Raw genomic sequence first — 18,450 nt, forward strand, 5'->3', positions numbered from 1 at the left:
TACACAGAACTGTACGCATCACAGAGCGGGGACCTTGCAGATGACATTGATGACTACCTTAGCCATATTGACATTCCCACATTAACAAACTCACACAGGGAATTCCTCATGCACCCTATTGAAAAAGATGAAATATATGAGGCTCTGTCGGGCATAAGGCAGGTAGTGCTCCCGGTGCAGACGGCCTCACTGCGGGCTTCTACAAAGCTTTCAAGGACCAACTGATCCCGCACCTGTCGGCTCTCTTTGACGATATATGTGTAGAGGGCAGTTAGCCTGAGTCGATGAGAGAGGCTCTCCTGGTGACAATACTAAAGCCGGGTAAGCCCAGGGAGAATGTAGCTCATACAGGCCTCTCTCCTTGCTAAATGGAGACGCATAGCTATTTGCCAAAGTGTTAGCGACTCGGCTGGCTCTCCTGGCACCTACACTAGTAGCCCCAGAACAAGCAGGATTTATCCCAAGCAGAAACCTGACATATAACATTCGGACAGTCCTAGGTACAATACAGCATGTCCGACAGGAGAGGAAAGCACTAGCGGTTTTCCTTGACATGGAAAAGGCCTTCGATTCCGTTGAATGGACGTTCATGAGGATGGTTTTGCTACGGATGGGCTTGGGACTACCTTTCCTCCAAATGGTGGGAGCGCTGTACTGCCGGCCGCGTGCGAGACTCAGACTGAATGACTTGGTCACAGACTCTTTTCCAATTACTAGGGGAACCAGGCAGGGATGCCCGCTGTCGCCTCTGCTATATGCCCTGGTGGCCGAACCTCTGGCCTGCGCCCTTCGGGAGTACCATGGAAACGTGGGCATAGGCTTCCCAAAATATAAAATCGTAGTGTCAATGTATGCTGATGACACCTTGATATATGTCCGGGACCCTGATAATAATCTATCCTTAATTCTCAGGGAAGTGGTTCGCTTTGGTGCACTCTCTGGGCTAAAGGTCAACTGGTCAAAATCACTGGCATTCCCCCTGACTCCTAACACACAACCCACTACAATGGAGTACCTGCTACACTGGACAACAGACACAATCAGGTATCTGGGGGTGCATCTACACACTGATCCTGAAACCCTATTTAGAGCTAACTATGGAACGGCCTTCAGCAGGTTGGAGGACGATGTGGCGACCTGGTGCAAGCTCCCGCTCTCCCTACTGGGGCGAATTTCTATAATGAAAATGGTTGTACTGCCCAGATTCTTATTCCTATTTATGACCATTCCGATGGTCCTCCCCAAGTCATTCTTCCAGCGGTTACAACAATTGATGACAACATTTGCCTGGGCGGGCGGTCAGCCACGTGCAAAATGGACACTCCTCACACTACCTTACTCCATGGGAGGGCTTGGCGCCCCTGACCTCGAATTATATTACAGAGTGGCACAGGCAGCTCACCTACACACCTGGATTCACGGGGACCGGGACATACCACACGTGCGAATGGAGACCCTGTTTGCCCGGCCTCTATCACTCCCTCACACGATCTTCGAACCAACAGATCGTAGGACTGGAGTACTAGATTCAATCACGACCACGAACCATGCATGGTTCAGTCTTTTGCAGGTACAGAATGGTGCACTGCTGTACTCCCCTATTATGCCTATTGATTGGGCCCGGTGGCTGCCTCCTCTCCAGGAGAAGGGGGTAGTTACTGAATTGCAGAAACTGAAAATTAGGGTCGCGGGCGACCTCTTCACTGCTGGGGTTGTCAAGACTTGGGAGCAGGCAGCGGGTGACCTTGAGTCGCCATCACTCCTGACGAAGTTCCAGTTTTACAGAGTGCACCACGCGTTTTCTGAACTTTTGGGAGGGGACATGGCGGAGCCCCCAGAGGTGAGAGAGCTCACGTACGTTATCAAGGCCACTTCTCCCCATAAACTACTGTCTAACTTATACGCACTGTCGCAATCACACAGAGAAAATACGTACACCAAGGCAGGACTGGCATGGCAGTCAGATCTACAAATTGTCTTGGGTGATGACATATGGCGATACTGCTGCACCAACACTAGGAAGCTTTCACTAAATGGCCGGCACCGGCTGGTTCACTTTAAATTCCTAAATAGAATATATTATACACCAGCTAGGCTCTGCGGATTGTGAGAGATGCCAGGCTCCTGATGCGGGCTTCCTGCACCTAACGTGGCAATGCCCTAAATTGTGGGACTTCTGGGATAAGATTTTTGCCGAAATTAGCGCTGTTGCAGAAATTGACCTCACACCAGACCCTATGATGGCCTTGCTAGGATACACCAAAAAGCTGCCTAGAGCTGCACGAAGACTGGTAGACATGGGGTTATTAATAGCGCGCAGAGTTGTGGCATGCTGCTGGATGAAAGGCCCTGCACCGACACCTAAAAGATGGGCGCATGAGATGACATATTGTTGTACGCAGTCGGAGAACTATAGTGAGCTCCTGCCCCCCACCAGCAGACCCAAGAACTTCTGGGGGCTATACCAGACTTATCTGGCGTACAAAGGAGACATCACCACCGACACAGAGCCACAGGGAATTTGAGACTGGCGGGTGCTAAAGACAGCCAAATTGGAACACTGAGTAATATCTTAATCAAGAGGCCTAGCGCCATGGGTATCATTATTGTTGTTTGCTAAAACTGCTTGGCTTGCGTATGTTGGCCATAATATGTACTCTAAGCACCGCCTGCCCCACTTTTTGGGCTGTTGGCTAAATGGCCGTGTATTCACCTGAGTGGAAGAAGTCATACGATTGCTTTAATAGGGATGCAATGAAAGTCAGAGGGATGGGAGGGGGGATTTGGTAATGTCACTCTTGATTACTGTTTACCTTTCTAAAATACTCGAAATAAAATAATTAAAAAAAAAATAATCCATATGGCCAGAACTGCCCCCATGGAGTGTAGAACCTTGCATTTTTGTGCCGGGCTAGAAATTGCAATGGACGTAGTGGAAACTTTGAGGGGCGAAGTTCCATGCTCTATTTATTTGAGGCTGTTTAGCTTTTACCCTGTGATAGACGTTTATTATCTACGTTCTCTTTCTAGACTACTGTATTATTGGCGCTCAGCGTTAAGCGGGACTTTTGGAGGCCGCGTTACCTCACATCTTTTATCACGAGTACGGAAGGGATTGAGACTGCGTGCCGGTATGCACACTGATATTTTAAGGTAAAATACTGCTCATCTTGCATATTTAGGCAATAAAGACATTGCTGGGGGAGTATTAGAATACGGGCGTTTTTGAGTGATATCCCTCATTAATAAGGATTTTCCTCATGCATTATTTGGTTACGATTGGGGAAACATGGGTGTTCAGGTATAATCTTTTAAGTGGAGTTTCATATATCGAGATCTCCTTCCCCCATTGTTATACAAGTATAGGTGGGGTATGGAAATTAGGATATTCAGAGGCTGGATAGTATGCCATACTGATCGTGATGTTTTTAAATAATGGTGCATCAATCACATGCTTTTTAGAGGTAATACTCCAGAGTTCGGTATTAGGTCAAGTTGCTAGTAGAATTCTTTCAGTATTTATAATTGGGATTCTTTCCGTTTATCTCCTGCTTGGATGTAGGTACTGATTATTATTTGCGTCAAGCTGCCTTCATCTGTGGAGGCCGCTTCTGCCCCAAGTTTACAGGTATTCTATTGAGCCGTTGTAGCCAAGATAAATTTGGGTCTGACATTATATAATTAGTTATATGTAGGGCCGCTGACCCTCTAAGGAGTGTTGGTCGGTGGAGATCCTAGCTTTCTATGATGGAAACAACAATTTGTGTATCGAGTTGAGTTCTTAGTACCATGATGTTGGACTTTGCCCTTCTGGCAGGTTCACCCCTGAACTTTTTGCCTTTTAATGTTACATCATTATAGTGATTTCTGGTCTTTGCCCACTTTTGCGCTGTGGCGCAGTGTAAAATACGTGTGCTCTATGAGTGCGTGTGTGAGATTGGCCTGCCCTCCCATAGGAATGCAAGGGGGAAATGTGTGTCCATGGTAATTCCTGATGGGTGGGGAGTGCAAGGTTGAGTTTGGTATGTGCGAACTCGTGAGATTAAATGCTGCGCGATGATGTGTGCAGCGTTCATGTGTCTAGTGTGGAAGTGCCACTTCTAGAAGTTGGCCTGTCTGTGCAGTGAAGGTGCTGGCTTGTGATTGGCTGGAGCTGGCTGGTGTGCCTGGCTCCAGAAGTCAGGATGGGTCTGCCCCGGTGGTGAATGGGAGATCTGCATGTTGATGGCAGGGGAGGAGTGCACCTGGGACCTGAATAGGGCTGGGCTTTCCCCTCACAATGCTGGCTCCACCCCCTGTGATGTGTCTGATGTCCCTGACCCATCCTGTGAATAGGCAGAGGGGCTGAGCAAAACAAAGTGCTAATGAACCAGTTGTATCTGGTTCGCCCCTTGTCTGCACCTTTGTAGACAAAGGATTTCTCTATATAAAAGAGGGGCTGTGACCCCATGAAAATGTTCTTGTTTCCGGACATCCAACCAGGGGCGTGCTGCTGCTGGGGCCCATGGGAAGGCTTGCCTCCCTGGGCCCTGCCAGCACCTGGATGACTGGGGGACTCTTCTACTTTTTGGATTCCTGACAGAGGGGGTCTTGCTGATGGTGGGGCCCAGGAGGGACCGCCATGGGGGCTGTCTCCTTGCTGGAGTGCCCTGTGTGCTGGCCCCTGGGCCCTGATTTACCTCCCTGACCTCCAGGACCTTTTGCTGTGCCTTTGCCCTTGCCCCAGGGCTGTGGCTGTCCCTAGCGCCATGTGAGCGCTTTATTTTTCCTTTCTGGGCAGAGCGCTGTCGTTTTCCCTCGGAGGGAAGCGCTCCTGCCCTTTGTATGGTCGCAGTTATATTTTTATTTACGGGTGCCACCCCGTTTATTTAATTATATAGTACGGGTGCCCACCCCGCTATTTATGCGCCTTCATGGGTGCCCACCCCATTTTTACGTTTATTGTTCCCCTCGAGGGAGCCTACCCCTCAGTTGCACTCAGAGGAAGGAACTCCGGCGGCATCACAGAGATGCCACGCAGGGATTGGCCCATCAGTGAGGGCTTCCCCTGCGCTTGGAGACCGTGCTGAAGAGACCGGCGCCATGAGGAGAGCCGCTGAGAGGAAGCCAAGGGGGAGAGAGCTGCTCCTACCGACGCCGAGAGGAGACAAAGCCTCCCGACCAGCCGGTGAGTGCAGGCACCCCCGCGGGTCGCTCCTCAGCGCTTCCTCTGTCCCTGGGAGGCTCCTAGGGGGCATTTGTTTTAGAGTCCCGAGGCTCCACCTACGTCCCGGGGGCATTTTGTTTAGAGCCTGAGAGGCTCCACCTTTTAGGGGGCATTGTTCTTCGAGTCCCCCGAGCGGGACTCCCCCATTTGGCCGCATTACATTTCATCGGAGTCCACGAGGGACTCCCGGCGCCATTGTCGGTCAGAGTCCCCAGAGAGGGGACTCCAACGATCCCGGGGGCATTTGTTTAGAGCCAGAGAGGCTCCTACATACACAGGGGGCATTTCACAGGGTAGAGCGGCCCCGGTTGGCAGCAGCCCGCTCCCCCACATTGGCAGCATTTCTTTAGAGCCCACGAGGCTCCCGGGGGCATTGGTGTGTTTAGAGCCCGTGGCTCTGAGGCCCCAGTTTATTCCTAGAGCTAGAGGGCTCCAATGTGCGCAGTATGCTGTGTTCTGAGCCTGGAGGGCTCCCAAAATGCGCATTCTTTGTTCCAGAGCCAGAGGGCTCCAGCAGTTGGCGCAGTCTCTGTCCTGAGGGCCCCTGTCGCAGTTTTGTCCTCCAGCTGCCCAGCAAGTAGTGGGCAGCTGCACCGTTTAGGTTTTCTTCCTAGGGGCATGTACTTTGGACTCAGGAGTGAGTCGCACTCCTTCATCCCTACCTTGGCCTTCCCCAGCTGCGCAGCACTTAGTGCCAGCTGCAGCGTTTAGGCCCTGTTCTTGTCCTCAGCTGCCCAGCAAGTAGTGGGCAGCTGCTACGTTTAGGTTTTGGCGCAGTGGCGCAAAATGGACCCTAATGTGATTTATGTGCTGAATGAGTTCTTATGCATCATGTGTCTTACCTACACCGCTGAATGTGTTTTTATGCATCATGTGTCTTACCTACACCACTGAATGTGTTCTTATGCATCATGTGTCTTACCTACACCGCTGAATGTGTTTTTATGCATCATGTGTCTTACCTACACCGCTGAATGGGTTTTTATGCCTCATGTGTAAAGCTTCTGGCCTATACCCCTAAATGTATTTTTATGCTTAGGTGGTTGTTTCTCCTAGTATAGTTATGTTAGTGAGCTCATGGTTCCCTGCGTGATATTTTCCTAAGGTGGTTAGGGTTGCGTAGGTGGTACTTACCTTTTACCAGTGGTTGTGTGCTACATTTGCTATTTGGTGCTACAGTTATTATATGTTCTATGTGCTAAGCGTTATTCCTACAAAGTGCTAATTCTACCAAGTGCTAGTTCTAAAAGTACTTTTTCCTGACAGTGGTCCATGTGGCCCTGCCCCATGTATATAATCCCCTGTAAATTCTGCCCGTGCCTATGGCACATTGTAAAGTGTGTGTTCATTATCTAATGTGTTTGGTATAATACAAAGGCTATTTTTATATAACCTTGTGTGGAGTTCCTTTTGTGGGGGGCCTTGGATGTTGTTGCTGGTGTGTGCGCACGCAAATACTTAACTTACATTGCCTCCGGGGTAAGCATTACTGCTCGTGTCACGCTACCAAGGGGGTGAGCAGGGGTTATCTTGGCGTGTAACTCTCTTGCCCTGACTAGAGTGGTGGTTTCTGCCTGGTTTTGGCGCCAGCCTTAGCCAACCGGAAATCTTTCTAACACATGAATTATGTCTTTGCAAGACCATTATTACAATTCATTCGGCCTGCATTACTAGGTTATATGCCCTGTCATTTAGATCTGAACATATTGTGTATGGATGTTATGACTGCTAATTAGCCCTTTTTGCTCTTTTCTGCCACTAATATTATTATCAGGTTGAACAATGAGGTTATATATTTTTGATGTAGCTGTGATTTTATTTTAATTGCAATTGTTCTAATTTATTACAGATTTATCTTGAAAAAGAAAATACACTAAGTCTAAAGAGACAATTATACCTAATGATGATTTAAATTATAACTGTTTACCTATAATTTATCTATGTTTGACTACTGTAGTTTTTCTCTTGGAATAGGAACTGATTTTTCCTTAGCATATTCCCAATTGTGTACTGTTTTTTTGTAATGATGTGTATTAATTGATTAATATTGTTACTGTTTTTGCATATCTACTTGTTTTCTTGCTTGTGTCAGGATAATAATCCAGACTTTGATGACAATGTTATATATGGTTTTTATTGTTTTTAATGATATCTGAATACATTTGTACAATTTTAATTTCTTTGTTTTTAATTATTCTGAATACATTTTCTCTTTGTCCATATGACTGGTAAGTAAAGAGTATTTTGGCAAATTGATGTGTGGTGTGTAACAAGTGTAGCCAAAGTGGGCTTCCCTGCCGACTTTGGTCTTTATAGGCACCCTACCCCTTTGGTCGTTGTGTCCCTCTCTCTTGATTTAGAGCGGTTTAGCTTTTATCCAGGAGCCCAGAGATTTAAAGTATTAGTGCTATTTTATCCGAGGCAGTGATACTACAACTAGAAGCACGTTTTAACACAAGGGTGTCACAAATAGTACTCAAAAAGATAACTGTGTCCATTTGTACTCTCATGAACTGGAAGAGTTTTTGTAGTTCAGAATAATTTTATTAAGATTTCAAAATGAAGACAAAGACAATACCGAAAATCAATACATATCAATAAGACCCAGTTGAGTGACTAAAGCAAACAATGAAAAGAACAGAATAGGTCATGAAATTACTCTAAGTAAGAAATCAATCAAAGGAAAAATAAAATGATGGTATGGGGAAGGAGGAAAAGGGTAAAGGGATTACAAGATATCAACACACAGGTAATGCTGAGTTGCTGCTAACATCTCAATACCGTAAATCTAAACACATCAATTCTCACTATTGTTGTAACAACATATATGAATCAATAGGAGACCAAAAGGATTGAAAAGAGTCATGGTTATGATTAACTCCATGTAAAGATAATTGGGCACCTCTTCTTGTGAAGATAATCCATGACCACCATGCATGAACAGATAGAGAGGAAGCATCTTTCCAACAAAAAGTAATTGATTTTAACGCAGCTGAAATTAAGAAATTAAACAATTTTGCATTACAGTCTGAAAGTTGATGACTAAGCATAACTGATTTACAAATTAATAAGTGATATGATAAAACATTGTGAATAGGTAATATTTTTAACGAAACCTCCCAAACTTCCGACCAAAATTTAGAAATAATTTGGCATTCAAATAACATATGACGTAGGGACCCAGGCTGTGAATTACAATGCCAGCAAACATCCGAAGGAATTAATTTAGCACGATGAAGACGAACTGGTGACCAGAGTGAATTAAATAAAATATATGCGTTTGTCTGATATAGCGACACTGGCAACCACCCAGAAATACTAGTAAGCCAAATAGATTTCCAAGAGTCAGTAGATAAGTGGATAGAGAGTTCAATATTCCAAAATGTAGAAATGACATCAATATTGGTACCCAATGAAATAGAAAATTGTTTATACAAAATAGAAACAACATGAGAAGATGAAAAAACAGCTGCAAGATAAATTAACAAATCAAGTGAAACAACAGAGGGAACACCATTCGGGAAAGAATCTAAAATAGAATTACATAAAGATTGATACTTAACTAAATCATTCTTAGGCAATTGGAATTGTGATTGTAACTCATGAAAAGGAATAAAAGCATTATCATAAAATACATCTTTAAGATAAAATATGCCTGCCTTAATCCATGAGTGCCAAAAATTCACATTTCTATTTAATTAGATAATAGCACTATGCCACAATGATATATGCATTGTAGAAATTAAAGGAGAAGCAAAATTAACATCTAAATCATTGAAAATTATTCTGGAGTACTTAAGTATAGATGAATGGTGTACAACAGTAGATTTATGAGACATTGTGAGTAAGGAGGGTAATGGAAAAGGAGCAATAAGTGATTTTTCAATATCAAACCAAATAGGAGGTTTAACCACAGGTGAAATAGTAAACCACAAAGAACTTTGTTTCAATATGAATGCCTTATGGTGAAGAAAAAAGTCAGGAATGCCAAATCCAGCATTACATTTGGGTATTTTTAATTTTTTATAAGCAATTCGAGGACGCTTGTTAGACCATAAAAACTTAGACAACAGGTTATCAATATCTTTATAAAAATTTAACGGAAATTGAGTGGTTATCATAGCAAGGAAATAAAATATTTTAGGAGCAATATTCATTTTTATGGATTCCATTCTTCCCCACCAAGTGAGATGAAGAGAAGACCACCTAGCAATTTTAGTTGTAACAAAATCAAGAATAAAAGTACTATTTAATTTTAACGTTGATGGCAAGAAGGATGCAAACAAAATTCCTAGATATTTCAGTTTATGTTTCTGCCAAACAATATCAGATAAAGGTAACATATCAGGGCTACATAGCATATTTAAAGGGAAAAATTCTGTTTTATTAACGTTAAGTTTGTAACCTGAAATTGCCGAGTATTTGTCATTAATGGAAAATGAGGAGGGAAGAGATGAGATTGGATTACTAATAAACAATAACACATCATCTGCATAAGCCAAAGTCTTAATGGTAACATCTTTAATGGTAATACCCTGAATATTATCACACTTACGTATATAATTAAGAAAAGGTTCAATTCCTAGTATAAACAAAAGAGGGGAAAGGGGGCAGCCCTGACGTGTTCCTCTAAAAAGAGAAAATTGAGTAGAAATTTGACCATTAATAAATAAACGAGCAGTGGGAGCACAATATAACGCAGAAATCATACGAATAAAGGAGGGACCAAAATTAAATGCCAATAAAGTTGAAAATAAAAATTGCCAATGAATCTTGTCGAAGGCTTTTTCTGCATCCAAAGCCAGAACTCCAGCAGGGACAAGAATGCTAGGACTTTGTTCAATAACATGTAGTAGGGTTCTGGTGTTATTGGTTGAATATCTGTTTTTCATGAATCCGGATTGAGCAGGATGAATAATAGAATGGAGTATTGGAGCTAATCTAGTGGCAAGAATTTTAGCATATAACTTACAGTCCTGATTTATTAGGGATATAGGGCGATAGTTGGAAACTAGAGTGGGATCTTTATCGGTCTTGGGAAGAACAATGATTAAGGCATCAGTAAAAGAGCCTGAAATGGTCACAGAGGAACTAAAATGCGAAAACAGCTCAAATAAATAAGGTAAAAGGTGGGGTTGAAATTCCTTATAAAATTCAGCGGGTATACCATCAGGGCCTGGGGATTTATTTTGCTTAAGCGATTTAATGGCTGTCAGAATTTCCTCATTAGAAATAGGTAAATCCAATCCAATTCTATCTGAGGAAGAAATTTGTGGCAAATCAGAATAATGTAAAAAGGCATCAATTAAGGAACTATCACATAGGTCAGGTTTACTATATAAGTTAGAATAAAAGTCAAGAAACTCTTGAACAATATCATTATGTGACAATGCAATTTTACCATGGGGATTACGAATAGAAGTAATTTGTGTTCTATCTCTTAATACGTAGGTAATTAGCAAGAAGTTTCCCAGACCTATTGGAGTTAAAACGAAATCTAGCATTGGATTTGGCTATTTGAACTCCAGCTCTTTTACTAAGAATAGAGTTAAATTCATAACAAAGTTTTTGTAATTCTAATTTGTATTGGGGATTATTGGAGGTAATAAATAATCTTTCAAATTTTGCAATTTGTTTTTCCAGATGCTTAACATTCGTGTTAAACAATTTATTCTCATGAGCCATAATGGAAATTGTAACACCTCTAATGTAAGCCTTAAATGCATCCCATCTATTGACTACAGAAGTTGAGTTTTCTGGATTAAACAAAAAATAATCTTGGATAGCTTGCAATAATTTAGGTTTATTACGCTCATGGAGAGCAATACTAGTGTTCATTCGCCATCTGGTTTGTTTAGTAAAGGTAGAGGAGATATTTAAAACAAAAGAAATTAAAGCATGATCTGATATATCAATATTACCAATAACTGGAGTAGACGTTGTCTGGAGAAGAGATTGGGAAATGAGAAAGTAATTAATTTGTGAATGAGAATTATGAGGGTTGGAAAAAAAGGTAAAACATTTTTCAGTAGGGAAATGAAGTCGCCAAATATCCGCTAATTTGGTGGTTTGCTTAAACAATTTAAAGGCATGAAATACTTTGGGAGGACTACATTTATTGGCAGACAATCTATCCAACAATGGGTCAGCTATAACATTAAAATCACCCCCAACAATAATGGGAACATTACCGAACTTCAAAACCTCTGTAGTAATAGTAGACCAAAAAGTAGGATCATCTGCTGTAGGACCATAAATATTAAACAAAAAGAAAGTAGAGTCATGAAGTTTAACTTTAGCTATTATATATCTACCCTCAGAATCCGAAAATGTATTCAGAACCTGACAATGAAGCCGTTTTGCAAAGAAGATCGCCACACCATTTTTCTTTCCTTGAGCCGGAGAAGAAACAATAGTGTCAACCCGTTTTTTATTCATATACTGAAGTATTTTATCATCAATATGAGTTTCTTGTACAAAGCAAATATCAGCTTTACAACTACCTAGATAATCTAAAATTGTTGTGCGTTTAACTGGGTGTCTTAAACCTTTTACATTAAGAGAAACCATTTTAACATTATGAACAGCAGCCATTATGGAAGGTAAAAGAAACAAGAAAAAGGAAGAATGCATTAGAACAAGAAGAGAAGAGCAGAAACAGACAGAAAAGATGGATTAAAACAGCAACTCCATAAGTAGGAACAAAAGAGGAGGAAAAGAAAATATGGAGACAAGAACAAACAAGGAACATATATAGAAACATAGAAACGCACACACGTTCCACAAGCATGGCCAAAACCGTTGGAGCCCAGAAAAATATAAAGAAAAATCAAAAAAAGTGGCAATAAAGTTCTAACTAGCCAGAGTCAAGTGTTAGGGTCATGAGTATCCATTGAAGGTGGAGATTGTTGGTCAAGGAATTGCCTCAGATCTTCAGGGCGCTGAAAAGATTTGGAAAAGGTATCCTTCCAGATGCGCATAGTAGAAGGATCAAAAAGACCATATTTGAAACCAAGGCTCCTGAGTTGCGGACGACATGCAGAAAATTCTTTACGTATAGCAACTGTCTCTTTGGCAAAGTGTTGATGGATACAAATTTTGTGACCATTTACCAAAAGTGAGGGAATGTCTTTTGCAGCTTTCCGAATCAAAACAAGATGATGATGACGTAAAACCTTAAATATCATTTGCCTGGGTTTAGTGTGACGAGGGTTACAATGAGAAGGGATTCTATGGGCTTTATCCACTTCAAATTTTTCCGGAAACTTGAGGTGCAAAAGACCAGGAAGCAAAGATTCCAAGTACAATCGACAATCAGATCCCTCAACATCTTCAGGCAAATTAAAAATACGAAAGTTATATTGCCTATTGCGATTTTCCAATTCCAGAAGATGAACATGCATTGGATGAATTTGAGCCACAAGAGGAGTAAAAGAATCCACTTTACTCTTATTATCCTGTATCTTGATAGAATTATCTGAAATTTTCATGGACATATTAGCCATATCTTTGCACACAGATTTAATATCAGAGGCAATAACGTCGGTGTTAATGCGTAAAGCCTTAATTTCCTCTAGAATTAAAGCAAGAGAGGGTTCAGATGACTCCACCACCTTAGATTTAACTAGAGGAGGGGAGACTTGCTGTCTCCTTTTATTATTAACTGGAATTTTATTTTCCATTGTGAGGTAAACAATTCCATAAATTGACAAAAATGAGGCTGAAAAGTGCAAAATAGCACTCAAATATACTTCAATAAGCGAAGGAGAGCAAAAATCAGTTGAAAACACTGAAAAAGCACTGGTGCAGCAGCTAAATTGGACTGTGGGCGTGGCTAGGCACTTTCCTAAGAAGCACTCCACCCCCTGGCCTCACAATACAGGCAGTACCTCAAGATGCAGCTGGGAGCAGGAACCAGGAGGCTGAGAAACAGGCTTGTAACGCTCGAAATCGCCCCAAAATCGGCATACAGGTAGGAGACCAGATGATTAAGCAAGCGCCCCAAACGCTACTTTTTGACATGAAAATCGTCGTTATTGTAGAGAAAGGGCCGACGAAAACCGGAGCTCACACTGCGGCGGCCATCTTGATTGACGCGCTCGCGCGTCTCCCCAAGAGTTTTTAACAATTTTATCAGACTGCCCTTAAAAGCCTTCGCTCCATCATACTGCGACCAACGTAAAGGAGTTGTAAAGGCATTTGGTTGGTTTATCACCTGACAACCCATTCTATCAAGAGTCATTCACCCTTTGAGTTGTTCCAAGGACATAACCACAATTCTAAACTGGTTGCCAGATAGATGGGGTTTGGGTGAATATTTCCATTAAGGATGGGTGGAAAAAGCAAGAGCTTGAAAAGATGAGTGTGAGGAAGAAGACTTCAATACCAGGCATGCTGGTAAAGATCACAAGGTAAGTGTATTTGAATGGGTCAGCTGTAGCCAAAAGGCACAGAGCCTAGGATGGTTATCAAACTCTTTAAGAATGCGATAAAAAATACTGACCACATAGTTTGGAATCTCGGCAGAGTGATCTTGCCAAAAAAATTCACCCGGTCTACAGCAGCAGTCTGCCCAGGAGTGTGGGAAAATATACTGAAGGTGTGGATGCTTTAGTGAGCTATTAGTGAGATTAACGTTGGCGCTCATGGCCGCATTAATATGAAGGGTGATGACAGAATATCAGTTACCTTAAAGATTATGTGTAGACCTTAGTTGGACATTTTTATTTTTCTCTTGAGCATTGTGCACCTTATAATCTATTTTTTTCTGTCCTCTTCTCGTAGATTCTGTTTCTCTGTCTCGGAATTTCCATTCCTGTATTTCTTCCTTTAAGCCTTTTTGTGGTTTCTGGTTTGTATAAAAATGGAAGATGTATGAGGTTTCTTGCCTGCTTTCCTTCTTGCCAGTCTCCCTTGGATCTCTCTGTGGAGGGTGAAGATTTGGAATGAGCCCAAGTCCCTGGTTCTGATGTGGGTAGGCGGAGAGGTCTCTTCGGCTGAGGTGGAATAAAAAATCTCATCCATTTGCACTTTTCTGGCTAGTACTGTTGTGCGTGAAGCCAGATCTCTTCACCTGTGCAAGTATGTAACATCCTATGTTATCCTATGTGCATTGCCCCACTAGGATTATGAACTGAGACTGTTTAGGTATAGCGCAGTCCTGACTTTCCTATGGCAATAATTGTCATGGCCTTTGGGGGGAATTAGGCTTGTCTCCTGTAGCATGATCGAATGTGTGTGTGTGTGTGAGTGTGCTATAGTGTTTTTTGCAGTGCCAGCTTTAAGGCGGTGCAACTAGTGCCATAGCACGGGGCACCAAACTTGGGCAGGCGCTGCATTTGAAATTATCTATAGAGTTAAAGATGCCTGCTGCAGAGCTCGTTGTCAGGCGATAGTAAAAATATTAATAACGCTGGTGATTAATGTACTTAGCTGGAGAGGTGTGAGTTTTCTCTAGTCACAGTTATGACTCATTGTAAAGTAATACATTGGGTTATTGTTCCTGCTGCAAAGCACAACATAAGAGGCAGATCTCAGATTTGTGTATTATGTAAATAGTGGAGTGAGTACTTTTGCCTCGTCGATCCTTTTGTTACCTGTAGGTTTAAAGGACATTCCTTCCAATAGCTATCCGAGCAGAAGCTCTGAATCAGCATCAAAGAGCGGCTTGCAAATCACATGGCCTGGGTTTAGAACCACATTGTTATTTTTCTTAAGCGTTTGTTATTCTAAGGTTGCTGAATATGGTCTCTTTTGATAGTAACACATTCTTATACTGATTAGAGCAGACAGCCCCAGTCCCAGCGTTACATATTAAAGCCTGTGTTTGTGTTTCTCCAGAGTAAGCACTCTTAACATACAATACCTATGGATGGTATGCAACTCCTGCAACTAGTAGCTCTCACTGCTTTATGTAACTGTGCTATACATTGATTTACAAACTGCTTCATTGTCTCTGTATAATGTGAGTGGGTGATATAAAGCACACTGACACTACTTTGGGAAGAATAGTGCTATCAAATTAATTAAATGTGAAAAAGGAGACTATGAGGGGCACTGTTGGGGGGGCACTGTTGGGGGGGGCGGGTGATGGGTCAGTGGATAGGGGAGCACCAACAAAGATCGCACGTGCACCAAGCCTGAGTTTGTGTCTCTACGAGGATGTGCGTGGGGAGGAGGAGAATGTGGGTTGCAGGACTGCATGTGTCTGCCTGTTTGTGCATCTCGGTGCTCGCTTGCGTTAGTATGGCCTCTCAGTAGTGCAAGAATGAAAGTCCTCAGCTGTTTGCTGCAGCTATTCTGCTTTTAGTTCATCTTTCCCATGAAAAGGTCTCCCGGTTGGGTTTGACTTGGCCTCCCAATTGCTAACTCTGCATTTCTGACAGTCGAGCTCCAGGCGGCCGCCTAGTTATTCTCAGGGAAATTACATCCCATTCATATTTGCAGGGAGACCTCCTGGTTGATGGCAGACTATCAGGTTTGTCATACAGCCTTCTTAGTGAACTCTGGTGGTGAGATCTACTGACCCCTCTGAGGCCACTAAGGTACATTAAATTCAGTGTCCAAAATTAAACATTACTCCCCATCTCACCGGCAGGATACAATTTTGAGGTGGCCTGAGAGTTGCATTAAGTGCATTGCAAGCGACTACTATATCATTTCATGTTACCGTGACATATGGGTAACAATCCTGATCAAGAGATGGATGCTCACAATATTGTGATTCCCTGCAAAAAAATCAGCTTTTAGATAGTATTCCTTTCACCTGGGGCAAGTGGCAACCTCCTTTGCAACCAGGATCGGAGTGGGACAAAAAATAGGTCCCGGCAAAATAGGTCTCCATTAGTGAATTAGAAATCTAAACACTTAGCCCATGTTTCAAATTGGGGAGTTTTAAACTTGTAAAGACATGCTGTGTAAATGTTTTGCAAGGTATGGAAGACTGCATGGATTAGAGAGTGCTGCAGCCAATGTTTCTTTTAATATCAGGGAAGTTGTAGGAGGACGGGCAGAAAAAGGGTTTAGGAGGCTTTTCTGGTTTACGTATTTTGCCATTTATTGATGCGGTGTACTCACAAAACGAGGTATGGGATCCTACGCATTATCTTCCTGGTCTATTTTTTTCTTCTGTGTGGTTACTCCACCCCTCTTCACCTGAAACGAAAAGTCTTTCCTCGTTGCGGCATTTTGGCATGATTCATCCCCTCCTCCATTCTAAAGTCCTTCCTTTGTTCTTCTTTCAGTCTCTGATGGTTTTTTGGGAGGATTGAGGGAGGATCTATGGCGATTTCCACAGGTAAAGGGGGAGCGGATTGTGTTTTTTTCGCAGAAGTCAACAATAAAAAACCTGCCCGCCAGACTATAAAATGGGCCCACAAACCACCACACAACTACCCATACTCAGTCAGACTAGCCGGCAGGACACTGCCTGATTGAGGTCTAGTCCAACCCAATATGCAACTAGAAAAGGAGCTGTTAGGGAATTCAACAACCAGCTGAAGGCAGTTTGTCTGGCAACGAAGCCTATATAAATGGTTGTCTTCCCTCAGGATCTTGATTCCTTCATTTTTCAAACAATGTTCCATGCTGATTGGAAGTTGGACCCAAGTATAGCTTCCATGGAACAACTACAGAATGGCCTTCACAGCCAGCACTGGGGAGTTGTACCTTGAAGACCTGAACAGATTTGAAGCATGCCTCCTGCGTGCTGAAGATGTATGCTATCTGCTGTCAGCAAGGGAGTGAAAGCTAGTGCCTGCCTATGAGAAGAGCTCATCTGTGGACTGCAACTACTCACGGCATGAGGAACATATCATCACCAAGCAGGACCATCCTGCAAGCTTCCTCAGACAACTGAGCTGCCAGGGGACATACCTCAGTTAGTCAGTGAAATTCGGGGTATGTGAATCTTAATTTTCCCAAATAAAAAAGCAGTTGACCGCTGGGGGAATGGATAAGATTACCGAGGTCCAGGATGGACTGAACCCATGAGGAGCAGGGTCAGTACTGATTTGCACTAAGTGGGCCTCTGGGGCTGATTTGGAGTTTGCCGAACAGGTACACCCATTGCAAAGGCGCTGGTGTACCCTGCCCTCAAAACTGAAGGTTCACCTGCCCGGTTTTCAGTCAGATGGACTGCACGTTTACACCAATGAAGTAAATTCAACTCTGTTGATGCAAAATTTCCTCCGATGGCCCTACGGATTAAGGATTGTCAGAGGTAACCAATCTCACTGTCCAGTCTATTTCGACCGGACAGTCAAATGGCTTTGTTTTCTAATTTCATCACTGCCGGATATATCCTGGCGGTAAAAGACTTCAAAAGTTATGGGAGAAAACTCCCATTGTGTTGGGCTCATTTTTTTTTTTTTTTAATAAAGTCATGCTTTGGGAGTTTGTTTTTGAAAAATAAAAAAATGTAGAAAAGTGTATCAGTCAGCCCTCATATTTGACAGAGTTGCCCATGAAACTTTTCCTACACTGACAGCAACCACCATGACTGAAGTTTCTGCCAGTGTATAGAGATGCCCGCAGGGCTGGCAGATATCTCTAAATTTGGTGGGCAGAATAAAGGCAGGGTGGTGGACACAAAGTCTGCCGCTATTCTGTCTGCCGTTACTCTCCCTAAATCAGACCCTCTGTGGCACAGTGGTTGGAAAATTGTGGTTTGGAATGCTACCCAGTGCGACTGTCAGTGGTAAGACTATTTGCAAGTATCCCCCCCCCCCCGTTGATTGTTTGATTGCCAGTATTATTCCTGGAAATCAGAAACGGGTACATTTTTCCAAGCGTACTACTGCCAGTGTTTGTTAAATACAAAAAGCAGTACATTTGCATCTATTCAAGGAGAATTTAAATTTAAATTAAATTTAAATCAAAAGCTCAGCCAGTGATTGATTTCTTTCATTTCTGAGTTTTGCACCCTTAGCTCTGCTCTCATTCAGTGTGCTATGTTTTTCTGCATGTGTGTTATCCCCTCCTCAACAAAACCACCCCATTAATATAAAACATCTGTTCATAAAACTTGTATACCTAGTTGAGAGGGTTAATGAACAGAATAGTGTTGCAGATACGAACCCACCCTGGCAAAGGCCCTGAACGCACTTATTGCAAAATGGGAGAGCGTCAAGAAACAGTGAATTGAAATGGAGTAGAACGCTTACACTAGTGAACTTTTCCTCTGCCTTTGACAAGGTTCAACATCTCATATTCTCTGGGGATTTCAAACAATTGGAATACAATGC

The 18,450-nt window shown here is 42.8% G+C and overlaps 1 protein-coding gene across 4 annotated transcripts in view; it reads right to left on the bottom strand.

Annotated features, from left to right (window-relative positions):
- Window positions 1-18,450, bottom strand: part of DPH1 (diphthamide biosynthesis 1) — a 1,923,189-nt gene that overhangs the window by 1,376,027 nt on the left and 528,712 nt on the right. Inside the window, exon 1 of one of the 4 annotated variants that reach the window (XM_078680144.1) lies at window positions 8,109-8,282. The exons of the other annotated variants lie outside the window; for them this stretch is intronic. Coding sequence (XP_078536270.1) covers window positions 8,109-8,140 — 32 coding nt within the window. The 5' untranslated portion in view covers window positions 8,141-8,282. Of the gene's footprint in view, window positions 1-8,108; window positions 8,283-18,450 lie in introns of those variants that run through there. 4 annotated transcript variants of the gene reach the window in all.

This window comes from Lissotriton helveticus, chromosome 3_1 (genome assembly GCF_964261635.1).
Source record: "Lissotriton helveticus chromosome 3_1, aLisHel1.1, whole genome shotgun sequence".
NCBI classification, from domain to species: Eukaryota; Metazoa; Chordata; class Amphibia; order Caudata; family Salamandridae; genus Lissotriton; species Lissotriton helveticus.